Source organism: Heptranchias perlo, chromosome 41 (assembly GCF_035084215.1).
Source record: "Heptranchias perlo isolate sHepPer1 chromosome 41, sHepPer1.hap1, whole genome shotgun sequence".
Lineage (NCBI taxonomy): Eukaryota > Metazoa > Chordata > Chondrichthyes > Hexanchiformes > Hexanchidae > Heptranchias > Heptranchias perlo.
The window spans coordinates 6016293-6029550 of NC_090365.1; the positions used below are offsets into that span (position 1 = coordinate 6016293).

The 13258-nt window shown below is 50.9% G+C and overlaps 1 protein-coding gene across 3 annotated transcripts in view; it reads right to left on the reverse strand.

Moving 5' to 3' along the window:
• The window catches only part of LOC137305993 (BRD4-interacting chromatin-remodeling complex-associated protein-like), a 75704-nt gene that overhangs the window by 16680 nt on the left and 45766 nt on the right, over positions 1-13258 (reverse strand). For 2 of the 3 annotated variants that reach the window (XM_067974993.1, XM_067974991.1), the window contains 3 exons: positions 9835-11865; positions 4671-4943; positions 475-1536 (listed from right to left, as the gene is read on the reverse strand). In XM_067974993.1, the coding sequence (XP_067831094.1) occupies positions 475-1536; positions 4671-4943; positions 9835-11865 (3366 nt within the window). The remainder of the gene's footprint in view (positions 1-474; positions 1537-4670; positions 4944-9834; positions 11866-13258) is intronic. The other variant, XM_067974992.1, reaches the window with a different exon arrangement.

The window sequence follows — 13258 nt, forward strand, 5'->3', positions numbered from 1 at the left end:
ATACCCGACCCACACACACACTGTCTGGGTTCAGAGGTGAAAAGTGACCACTTGGGTGAGGTACAGTGGGGGTGAACCAACTTTACCCCAACAAGGCGGCAAGAAAATTAGGGGCGAGGGGGAGGGGTGAGTGGGAAAGAGAGAAGAGGCAAAAGGAAATTTTAAAAGTCCACATTATGTTTGCATGAATTTACGCTGCTGTGAAGCACCTTGGGACGTTTTGTTACATTAAAGGCGCAGCGTAAATGCAAGTCGTTGCTGTTGAGTGCTCATTTTTCCTCAGTCTTCACTTTCTCCTACAGTTGACAAGACTTTTAATACCCAAGCTTAGCATCAACCTAATCACCACTCCTCAATTTACCTCTCCTTTCCTCCCACAATTCATCTCAATCCCCAGAGGCGTCCTGTCCCCCACCTTGGGACCCAGGCCCCTCTTTCACCTGGTTACTCAATTAAAACAAGAGCCAGACTAACCTGTTGGAGCTGCTCCATGACGTTTTTATGCTGTTGAGTGGGGTTGGGAATCGCAGACATGGACTGGAGTTGGCCGGTCACCATCTGAAACCTCTGCTGCTGTTCCACGGTCAGGTGTAGCGTCTGGTAAACGGGCTGCAGGGGGGCCTGAGACGGAGGCTGGCGGTGGAACTGAAGGTGGACCTGCTGCGGGTGAGACTGGGCCGGTGAAGGGTCAGGGTGATGCTCGGCCTGGGCCTGCGGAGGGGCCGGCGAAGGGTGCAGGAGGTGGGCCGGGCCCTGCACCTCGGACTGGCTCTGAGCCTGAGGCGTGGGCTGAACCTGGAGGTGGATCTGGGTGGGAGACGTCAGCTGAGGCTGGGCCTGGGCGTCAGCCTGATGCTGCGCCTGTGGGGGGTTCTGGAATTGGAGCTGCAGGTGCGGCTGAGACGGGGGCCTCATGGGGAGCTGTGCCTGGGGAGACGGCTGGACTTGTGTCTGAATCACATACAGAGGCTGCAGGGGCAGCTGAGACGGAGTGCACGAGCGGGAAAGGGGTTCGGACGGCGGTCTAGACAGAACCTGGGGCTGCGAGGACGGACGGGACTGAGGGCGGGAGGGAGGTCTTGACAGGGGCTGCGGCTGGGAGGGGGGTCGGGACTGGTGGGGAGACGGCTGCATCTGGTGGGGAGACGGCTGCATCTGGTGGGGAGACGGCTGCATCTGGTGGGGAGACGGCTGCATCTGGTGGGGAGACGGCTGCATCTGGTGGGGAGACGGCTGCATCTGGTGGGGAGACGGCTGCATCTGGTGGGGAGACGGCTGCATCTGGTGGGGAGACGGCTGCATCTGGTGGGGAGACGGCTGCATCTGGTGGGGAGACGGCTGCATCTGGTGGGGAGACGGCTGCATCTGGTGGGGAGACGGCTGCATCTGGTGGGGAGACGGCTGCATCTGGTGGGGAGACGGCTGCATCTGCTGAAGGTGAAGCTGGCCTTCACTCTGTGGGATCTGAGGTAGTGGTGACTGCGAGGTAACTGGGACCTGCTGTAACGTCGTCTTCTGCTGCCCGGCAACCATCTGCTGAATGAACGAAACACAAAAATGGAAGCTCGCAGCGTTTCATAGTCGGGTGTTCGATCCCTACAGGATCTTCCCTATTAGTCGCCAATCCCTTCTAAAGATAAAATAATTTGGTGAAGGAACTGAACACAAGAAAGGCAGATTACCACATCGATGCAAATATAGGCTGCACCCACAACTTAAAACTGATATTTTGCTTTTAAAGAATGCGGCCTCTAAGTGACATAATGCAATGAAATTGGATGTTTGCTATTTCAAAAAAAAAGCTCTTCACATTGTTACACTGATCAAGGTGAGGGATGTTGGTGCTGGGAATAAAGTAGGTTTCATTTCAGGAATCCAGTGTCAACAAACACTCCCACGGCAGGTACAGCAAGGGTTAGATACAGAGTAAAACTCCCTCTACACTGTCCCATCAAACACTCCCTGATCTAAATTGGCTCCCGGTCCAGCAAGGTCTCGATTTTAAAATTTTTATCCTTGGCCTCATCCCACCCTCTCTCTCTCTCTCTCTCTCTCTAACCTCCTCCAGCCCTACAACCCTCCGATATCGCTGCGCTCCTCCAATCCTGGCCTCTTGTGCATCTCGGGTTTTCATCGCTCCACCATTGGCGGCCGTGCCTTCAGCTGCCCAGGCCCCAAGCTCTGGAATTCCCTCCCTAAACCTCTCCTCCTCGCTACCCCTCCTTTAAGATGCTCCTTAAAACCTACCTCTTTGACCAAGCTTTTGGTCACATGTCTTAAGTTCTCCTTATGAGGCTCGGTGTTAAAAATTTTATTTGATAAATCGCTCCTGTGAAGCGCCTTGGGATGTTTCACTACGTTATAGAGGCTACATAAATGCAAGTTGTTGTTGCTGCAAATAACCATGCATCGCAGCAGGCAAAACCATTACAATAAAGACAGAGTGTGTTTCTTTGGTTGTCTTTTGGGAAATCAGTGGAGAGAACCTGATAAGATAAAGGCTCATTAATTAGGCTGGTTAGACGGTGCAATACCTGATCTTTGAATGCAGACTCCTTTGTAAAGGCTCGTAAAACACACAACTCCTACCGTTCAGGCCTTCATACCATGGTGTGAACACTAAGTACACCACAGATATTAGATTTATATTTTGCACCCCCCCTCCTGCTGGGGCAAGATGCCTGACACACCTGGTCCAAGTGATAAGCTTCGGCAGGCTACTGGTTCTCGAGCTGTATCACAGCCGAGCCTGATCGAGACCACACCTGCGTACTTTCCAGCTGCGGGGGGGGGGGAAAGTCACTGGATAGCAATCGGGCGGGAACCCAGGCTGATATTTTATTGTTCTCCCCCCCCTGCAGCAAGTGGGAGCACGCGGGCTGGGCTCGAGTTCCCTCAACTGATTGCCCTGGCTGAGATTGGCTAACTCCGCAATTTTGTGTGGGGGGGGGGGGCAGGGAGAAAATCAAACCTATGACCTTGCTGTATTGTGTGGCTCATTAACCAGCGAGCCCTCAGGGCAACTGTGAAAATCAAATATATATATATATATACATATCGTACACACAATACGGATCTTCCTCAGATAGAAATAAAGCGTTAGAAGTTACAAGGAGACAAGGTGGAAGAAAGATTAAACAGCAGCTTTAAGCCAGAAGGAAGGGCAAGTAGAGAAAGGCCATTTGGAGGGGGGTGGGTGAGGCACACCAGTCTGTTACAGGCCACAAACACACGAGTTTTGACGGGGTTAGTCAGGGATTACTGGCTGCACATTTAAACGAAACGCCCCGGCAGGAGGGAGGAGAACGACACGAGAGCCTCAGTACGTCCGGCCTCTCAAACACGATGCCCCGGCCCAAAGCAAACTGAGACTTTGAGCACAGCGAGCCACTTGTTGCTCAGAACTCAGCAGCCTGTCTGCCCTCTGGGACCGGCTGTGCAAAACTACCGAGCCTGGGGCGCAAAGCATGCAAAACCACACCCAGCACACAAACTGATTGGATTTATCACCAAATTACCACCAACTTACACAGAATTTTGCAGCACAGAAACAAGCCATTTTGCCCAACAGGTCTATGCCAGTGTTTATGCTCCACTTGAGCCTTCTCCCACCCTACTAGCATATCCCAACAGCCTGGACTCCAGCAAACCATCTCAGTGCCACACTACTGAAGAGTGATGGACTTTTCATACCATGTCATTACAATTAGTTTATTGATTTTGTAGTTCCAAATTTGGGGCAAGTCTGGAGAGAGCGTCTTGAAGGGCAGGCCCCTACAGCTCACTCCCAGGGCAGGTACAGCACAGGTTAGCTACAGAGCAAAGCTCTCTCTACACTGTCCCATCAAATACTCCCAGGTTAGGCACGATGAGTCAAATGCGCCTCAGTCCCACCCTCCTGACCTAGGGCGGCATTCCCATTTCCCAACCATCCTGCAGCCTTCTTGGTGCGAGATTTTGAATTTCATAGAATCAGACAGCACAGAAGGAGGCCATTTGGCCCATCGTGTCTGTGCTGGCTCTTTCAAAGAGCTATCCAATTAGTCCCACTCCCCCGCTCTTTCCCCACAGACCTGCAAATTTTTCCTTTTCAATTACCCTTTGAAAGTTACTATTGAATCTGCTTCCACCACCCTTTCAGGCAGTGCATTCCAGATCATAACAACTCGCTGCGTTAAAATCATCTCATCTCCCCTCTGGTTCTTTTGCCAATTACCTTAAATCTGCGTCCTCTGGTTACCGACCCTTCTTTCAGTGGAAATGGTTTCTACCTATTTACTCTTTTCAAAATCCTTCATAATTTTGAACACCTCTATTAAATCTCCCTTTAAGCTTCTCTGCTCTAAGGAGAACAATCCCAGCTTCTCCAGTCTCTCCACATAACTGAAGTCCCTCATTCCTGGTACCATTCTGGTAAATCTCCTCTGCACCCTCTCCAAGGCCATGACATCCTTCCTAAAGTGTGGTGCTCAGAATTGGACACAATACTCCAGCTGAGGCTTAAACCAGAGATTCATAAAAGGTTTGCGGAACATTTAAAAAAAAAAAAATTTTGTGCAGATAGTGCCGACTTCAACCCGTCAAAACTCAAAGCAAGAGCCGTGTTAGTAGAAGCGTCAGACAGCGAGAGCTCGAGGGAGGAGGGCAGGGGTCAGGTCTGCTCGGACTACCTGGCCAGCCAGTATCTGCTGGAAGTGACCGCCTGTCAGCGGGGGTAACACGGTTTGTCCTTTGGAGTCCGCGTGTCCGGCGGCGGTTGGCGTGTGCGCTCTGCTCGCGGGCGTGGGCGGCGCCAGCCCCACGCTACTGCTGACGATAACCGAGGCCGGGACGCTGCTAGTGGTGACGGTCGGCGCTAAGCTGTGAGGGGACGGCTGGTTCAGGCCTTTTTCCTGCTGGAGTTTCAGGGCCGCCTGGTAAAGCTGCTGCTGTTTCTGTTCCTGCTGTAACGTTCAAGACAAAAGTCGTCAGCAACTGGTAACCCGTCAGCGAGAGCTGAACTTCAGAAACTGGGGCAACAAAACAAAAAAAACAAGACACACTTCGAAACGCACCAGAGACGGCGTGAAATTATAAAAATACACAATGCAACGGAAGCACAGTCCAGTACCACTCAAATAGGAGCTGAAAGTGTCTCTCGCTATCTCTGCGACCTCCTCCAGCCCTCCGACAACTCTGCGCTCCTGCGCATCCTCTTCTTCCTTCGACCCACCACTGGCGGCCGTGCCTTCTGCCTTCTAGGTCCCAAGCTCTGGAATTCTCTCCCCAAACCTCTCCCGCCTCTCTCTCCTTCTTGAACACGCTCCATAAAAGTTACCTCTTTGACCATGCTTTTGGTCACCTGTCCTAATATCTCGTTATGTGGCTCGGTGTCAAATTTTATCTGATTTGTGCTCCTGTGAAGCGCCTTGGGACATTTTACTTTGTTAAAAGGTGCTATATAAATGCAGGATGTTGCTGTTGAAATATAAAAGTCGGGGGAAGAGAAGAGAGTGGGTTAACTCTCTGGGTGTTGCCCTATCAGACGGAGCCACTCCCTTTTTCTGCCTTTGTTTCATTTACAACGTTTGCTTATGTTAAATGAATCTATCCATATTGTGCAGTTGCACCTGTTCCGTATCCTGCACACACTGTTAAATGCCCCACCTGCTCCGTACCCTGCACACACTGTTAAATGCCCCACTTGCTCCATAGCCTGCACACACCGTTAAATGCCCCACCTGCTCCATAGCCTGCACACACTGTTAAATGCCCCATCTACTCCGTATCCTGCACACACCGTTATATGCCCCAGCTACTCTGTATCCTGCACACACCGTTAAATGCCCCACAGCTCTCCGTGGGCAATGGTAGCTACCCTCCTGGCACAGCATCTCATCACACCGGCCACCAGGGTCTCCGGTTCCTGCCATTCACACGACATCAGGACGTAAAGCAAGAGCAGCTTACGATGGTCGTACAAACCCCGCAATCAAATTATTGACTAAGGTACCCAAAAACGATTTAGGGTACAGGGGGTGCGGGAGTGGGGGTATAAACGAGTTCTGGTCTGAGTCAGTGCCAGTGGGGTTGACAGTGTAACCACCCCGAACTGCTGATGCCCTGGAAATGATACGTAAATGAGGAAACTAAAACTAATAGTGCCTGGGACTGCTTTACTCGGCTAATGGAATGTTGGCCGTTGTCTCGAGGGGGCTGGAATAAGAAGGGGAGGAAGTTATGCTTCAGTTATTCGGAGCCTTGGTCAGACCCCATCTGGAATACTGTAATCAGTTCTGGGCACCGCACCTCAGAGAGGATATATTGGCCTTGGAGGGGGGGTGCAGCACAGATTCACCAGAATGATACTGGGGCTTAAAGGGTTAAATTAAGAGGACAGGTTGCATAAATTTGGCTTGTAATACCTTAAGTTTAGAATTGTAAACAATTTTACAACACCAAGTTATAGTCCAACGATTTTATTTGAAATTTACAAGCTTTCGGAGGCTTCCTCCTTCCTCAGGTAAATGTCAGGAACTCCTCGAAGCCTAAGCATTTATAAATCACAGAACAATACATGGTGATTACAGATAGTCTTTGCAACTGCCCGTTGCCAAGGCAATCACAGTGTGCAGACAGAGAGGTGTTACCTACAGAGCCCCCGAATATACAGTCAACAAAAAAAACAAACAGAAAAGAAAAGAGGCAGAAACATCCGGAAGGCAGAGAAAGCCAGCAAATGACCCGTTATATTAAAAACAGATAGCTTTTGTTCGCTGGTGGGGTTACGTGTAGCGTGACATGAACCCAAGATCCCGGTTGAGGCCGTCCGCATGGGTGCGGAACTTGGCTATCAATTTCAGCTCGACGATTTTGCGTTGTCGTGTGTCTCGAAGGCCGCCTTGGAGTACGCTTACCTGAAGGTCGGTGGCTGAATGTCCCTGACTGCTGAAGTGTTCCCCGACTGGGAGGGAACCCTCCTGTCTGGCGATTGTTGCGCGGTGTCCGTTCATCGGTTGTCGCAGCGTCTGCATGGTCTCGCCAATGTACCATGCTCTGGGGCATCCTTTCCTGCAATGTATGAGGTAGACAACGTTGGCCGAGTCACAGGAGTATGAACCGTGCACCTGGCGGGTGGTGTCCTCTCGTGTGATGGTGGTATCTGTGTCGATGATCTGGCATGTCTTGCAGAGGTTACCGTGGCAGGGTTGTGTGGTGTCGTGGACGCTGTTCTCCTGAAAGCTGGGTAATTTGCTGCGAACGATGGTTTGTTTGAGGTTGGGTGGCTGTTTAAAGGCGAGTAGTGGAGGTGTGGGGATGGCCATAGCGAGGTGTTCGTCGTCACTGATGACATGTTGAAGGCTGCGGAGAACATGGCGTAGTTTCTCTGCTCCGGGGAAGTACTGGACGACGAAGGGTACTCTGTTGGTTGCGTCCAGTGTTATTCTTCTGAGGAGGTCTATGCGATTTTTCGCTGTGGCCCGTCGGAACTGTCGATCGATGAGTCGAGTGTCATATCCCGTTCTTACTAGGGCGTCTTTCAGCGTCTGTAGGTGTTCATCGCGTTCCTCCTCGTCTGAGCAGACCCTGTGTATTCGCAGGGCCTGTCCATAGGGGATGGCCTCTTTGACGTTCGAGACACACGACAACGCAAAATCGTCGAGCAGAAATTGATAGCCAAGTTCCGCACCCATGAGGACGGCCTCAACCGGGATCTTGGGTTCATGTCACGCTACACGTAACCCCACCAGCGAACAAAAGCTATCTGTTTTTAATATAACGGGTCATTTGCTGGCTTTCTCTGCCTTCCGGATGTTTATGCCTCTCTCTTCTTTTTTCCTGTTTGTTTTTTTTGTTGACTGTATATTCGGGGGCTCTGTAGGTAACACCTCTCTGTCTGAACACTGTGATTGCCTTGGCAACGGGCAGTTGCAAAGACTATCTGTAATCACCATGTATTGTTCTGTGATTTATAAATGATTAGGCTTCGAGGAGTTCCTGACATTTACCTGAGGAAGGAGGAAGCCTCCGAAAGCTTGTAAATTTCAAATAAAATCGTTGGACTATAACTTGGTGTTGTAAAATTGTTTACAATTGTCAACCCCAGTCCATCACCGGCATCTCCACATCATTAAGTTTAGAAGGTTGAGAGGTGATCTAACTGAGGTGTTTAAAATGATTAAGGGATTCGATAGCGCAGAGAGAAATTATCTCCTCTGGTTTGGGGGGGGAGGGGGGGGGGGGGTGTTCAAAACAAGGTCGGCTGGGGAGGGAGGGAGGGGGGAGGGGGAGAAAATTAGAGCTAGGCCGTTCAGGGGTGATGTCAGGAAGCACTTCGTCACACAAAGGGGAGTAGAAATCTGGAACTCTCTCCCCCAAAAAGCTGTAGATGCTGCGGGTGAATTGGAGCTTCAAGACGGAGATCGATAGATTTTTGTTAGACATCAAGGGATGTGGAGCAAAGGCAGGTAAATGGAGTTGAGGTGCAGATCAGCCATGATCTAACTGAATGGTGGAACAGGCTCGAAGGGCTGAATGGCTGACTCCTACGTTATGAAGCTGTATCACAAGAGACCTAGTGTTAAACTGTGTGTGTTTTTTTTTTAAAAAACATGAAGAGCACTCGAACATCCCACGTCTGGGATGGGAAGGGAAGAGAAGTCACCCTGTGTTGCCACTCCTACTCAGTATCCAGCGATCCCGGTTGTAAAGTGCTCACAAAGACAGGCTCAGACTCATTTCTGATACCACCCACAGGTGAATAGCCACACGGGTAAGGCACTGGAATCTGCCCCTATACGCCAACGCGAGTCAGGAGAGGAGGGGAGATGAGCAAGACGGCCTGGTTTAAACTTTCCCGAACTATCAGCATGACTCTCCATGGGTTTGCCACCCTTCCGTGTCACGTGACAGAAAGAGGGGCTGTCTTTGCAACACATCACAAATTATAATTGGACCGGCGGAGTGGGAGAGAGGGAACTAAACAGAGGCACACACGGGCGGTCAACGCTCGCCACGGAGCTGTTGTCTGTCCCAGAATAGAACAGGCCAAATGATCTCTTGAAGGCGACACAAATACAAGAGCAATCACAGAACACAATCTGTAATTATGCCAAAAGGTCTCTAAAACCCTAATTTCCCTGTGACTTGTGGCCATCTTCACATATTTTCTATTGTTACAGATCAGCCAATTGAATGTGGGAACAGGCTCGAGGGGCTGAATGGCCTCCACCTGTTCCTATGTTCTGTCCCAATTATTACAGCTTGATATCACAACAGAGGGTGGTGAAAAGATTTTGATTTTTTTTCCCCTCCAAGAGTGGGACAGTGCCAAACATTACTGAAATGTCTGATTAACACTCAGTCTATCACCCACTCCCCAGGCTTGGTTGGTAAATGCACAGCTTAGCCTGACACAAGAGCTGTACAGGTGCCAAGATCCTGGGTTTGATCTCCAGCCCGAGCCATTTGCTGATCTCAGCCAGATCACCCGGAGGGGGCTCGATAATGTGGCCCAGTGTCCAGCCCCGCCGCGGGGGCTACGGCTCCTGCTCACGATTTCGGCAACGCAGCTGCGACTGCACGTGCGCGCGAGAAGCGGGCCCGGCTGCGATGCCTCTCTCAGTCGGACAGCCTGCCGACACTTCACTGCCTGAGCTGTCCCAGGAAGAATGGTCACTTGGGACAAGACACCAGAGGGCGACTGGTGCCTGCGGAACTTGTATCCCAGTGAGTCAGCGCCTTCAGGAGAGGAGGGAAGGGAGGAGAGAGAGGAGAGGAAACTGCAGGGAGAAAGGAAAAAAGTCTTTAGTCTGCTGCATTAAAATGCAAAAAAAAAAAGCCCTTTAATTTTACCTGCTGGAAGAACATCTGGGCTGTATCTTGGCTGATGGATGCTCCCGGCCCTTGCTGGCTGATTATAATTTTCCCAGGTGTCTGCACCATCGTGCTGCTAGACTGCGAGGACGATGGCAACTGCTGCTGTTGTATGGGAAGCTGCGGCTGAGGCTGGGCCTGAGACGAAGGAGCAGTCTGGACCGTTAGCAAAGAGGGCTGCCCGTTACCGAGAGCCATTAAGCTCGGGCCAGGTCCCGACTGCTGCTGCTGCTGCTGCTGCTGTATGACGCTGGAGTTTTGGGCGTTACTCGCTGTCTGCTGGATGCTCACCGTCTGTGGGAGATTCTCGCCGCTGTTGAGCATGGTGACCTGGTTGGGGAGCGTTACCCCTTGGAGGACGGCTGATTGGCTCTGCTGGCTGAGGGCACTGCCGGCCAAAGTTGCTTGGACAGATGCAGAAGTCGGAGCGTTTAGGCTGTTGGCCATCTGAAACACCGTGGGCTGCCCCACCTGGCCAGACTGCAGCTGGATGGGAGCCGACAGGATGTGAGTTGCTCCGTGCGCATTCTGGGCCGCAATTACCTGGCTCAAGTTCAGCTGCCCGGCAATGTTCTGATTTGTCAAGATCTGAGCGGGTAAAGTCTGATTAGCAATTAACTGACCGCCCGGACCCTGACTGGCGATGATGTGAGTTGCTGGAGGCTGCCCACCCGCAGACTGGGCGGTCAGGATCTGCCCACCAACGTTGGCCTGCAAGGCCGAGAGCTGCTGGGGGAGGGGGACGCTCGAAGCCCCCGACAGCTGCCCTTGGAGGAGGAAGGGGTTCTGACTCTGAAGCATGGCCTGCTGCATGTGTTGGGGTTGGATGACAATACTCCCGCCCTGAAGGTGAAGGCTCAGGGACTTGCCCAACACCTGCTGCTGCGCCTGATGCTGCTTGAAAACACTGGAGGAAATGGTCTGGGGGAAACCAGTCCCAGAAGCAGAGAACACCACGTTCTGTCCCGACTTTCCCGTCATGAAGGTCACGTTTTGCTGAGCCTTTTGCTGCTGTTGCTGCTGCAGGGAAGCCTCGTTCTGGATGGTCAGTGCAGTATTTGCGGAAGTAAACGGCTTTGAGCTAATCTGAAAGAGTTTGTGTTGGATGACTCCTCCCGTTGGCTTTGGCTGGATTGGAGTCGGGGTCCTCTGGATGATGACGTTCTGCGCAGACAGCGGGGCCTGCATCATCGGATTGCTCAGGTTAGGCCTCACCGTCAGTGGCTGGTTCGCCTGAGCCATGGATGTAGCGGCAAAGAGAGAGTTCCCGTTCAGGGCTCCAGAAGGAGCATTCTTCTGGAGCACCAGTCCCGTATTTGGTGGCGAGACCCCAGCCGAGTTCAAAGCCACTTGCTGCGGGTCAGAGGCAGGTGATGATATGTAGCTACCGACTGGCACAGTGGTCACCTGCGTGGGCTGGCCAGCTTTTGTGATGATTTGTTGAGTTGGCTGATTGATGGTCATGACTGACTGGTTGGACAACTGCCCAACCACTTGGATCTGTCCAATGCCCAACGTCCCGGATGGACTTCCATTGGGTAGCCCTTGGAGATTTGAGACCGGCTGTAGGGTCACGTTGCCCAGTCCTACTTGCTGTAAAAACGGCTGAACATTAATGGCCTTGTTCACAACTTGCCCGCCAACAGTCTGTTGTTGGATCAATGTCTGTTGGGTAAGAACCGTGGGCTGCTGCTGTAGACCGATCAAATCGGCACTGGTAGAAAAGAGCTGGGAGGCATCAGCTGCCTGGGAGACTGGCTGCAGCGAAGGGAAGTGAAGCGAGGCAATGTCCAGGTCAGCGTCCTCCTCCAGTGACTGCTCCGTAATGTTGGCCTCTTGTAAGCTCTGCTGCAAGATGTCACACGGTTGGTCAGAATTCTGCAGGTTTGAACCAGGACCAGGGGATGGTCCAAGGATATCATCTTCCAGGAAATCAAGATCGACGGCACTGGAGGAGGTCTGAGTCTGTCCACTGTTCAAATGATTAACAGTCGTGTCCTGTACATTAAGCTGAAAAGATTCAATACATTAGCAACTCTTAACTAGATGCTCCAATCCACTTGATTAACAGTCAAGGATCAAAGTAACAATCTAACAGCAACTGGATCATTATAGAATTACTTTGTTTGGAACGCGAGTAGTATAGCAATAGAAAACAAAATAAACTCCTATTTCTGTAGCAGCTTGTTATATCAAAATGTCCAGTTCTGGGCACCACACTTTAGGTAGGAAGGATGGCAAGGCCTTGGAGAGGGTGCAGAGAAGATTTACTAAAATGGTAACAGGGATGAGGGACTTCAGTTATGTGGAGAGACTGGAGAAGCTGGGGTTGTTCTCCTTAGAGCAGAGAAGGTTAAGGGGAGATTTAAGAGGTGTTCAAAATCATGAAGGGTTTTGATACATAAGAACGTAAGAAATAGGAGCAGGAGTAGGCCAATCGGCCCCTCGAGCCTGCTCCGCCATTCAATAAGATCATGGCCGATCTGATCCTAACCTCAAATCTAAATTCATGTCCAATTTCCTACCCGCTCCCCGTAACCCCTAATTCCCTTTACTTCTAGGAAACGGTCGATTTCTGTTTTAAATTTATTTAATGATGTAGCTTCCACAGCTTCCTGGGGCAGCAAATTCCACAGACCTACCACCCTCTGAGTGAAGAAGTTTCTCCTCATCTCAGTTTTGAAAGAGCAGCCCCTTATTCTAAGATTATGCCCCCTAGTTCTAGTTTCACCCATCCTTGGGAACATCCTTACCGCATCCACCCGATCAAGCCCCTTCACAATCTTATATGTTTCAATAAGATCGCCTCTCATTCTTCTGAACTCCAATGAGTAGAGTCCCAATCTACTCAACCTCTCCTCATATGTCCGCTCCCTCATCCCCGGGATCAACTGAGTGAACCTTCTTTGTACTGCCTCGAGAGCAAGTATGTCTTTTCTTAAGTACGGACACCAAAACTGTATGCAGTATTCCAGGTGCGGTCTCACCAATACCTTATATAACTGCAGCAATACCTCCCTGTTTTTATATTCTATCCCCCTAGCAATAAAAGCCAACATTCCGTTGGCCTTCTTGATCACCTGCTGCACCTGCATCCTAACCTTTTGATTTTCTTGCACTAGGACCCCCAGATCCCTTTGTAGTGCAGTACTTTCCAGTTTCTTGCCATTAAGATAATAACTTGCTCTCTGATTTTTCTTACCAAAGTGCATAACCTCACATTTTCCAATATTGTATTGCATCTGCCAAATCTCCGCCCACTCACCCAGCCTGTCTATATCCCCCTGTAGGTTTTTTATGTCCTCCTCACTCTCCACTTTCCCTCCCATCTTTGTATCATCTGCAAACTTTGATACGTTACACTCGGTCCCCTCCTCCAAATCGTTAATATAGATTGTAAAGA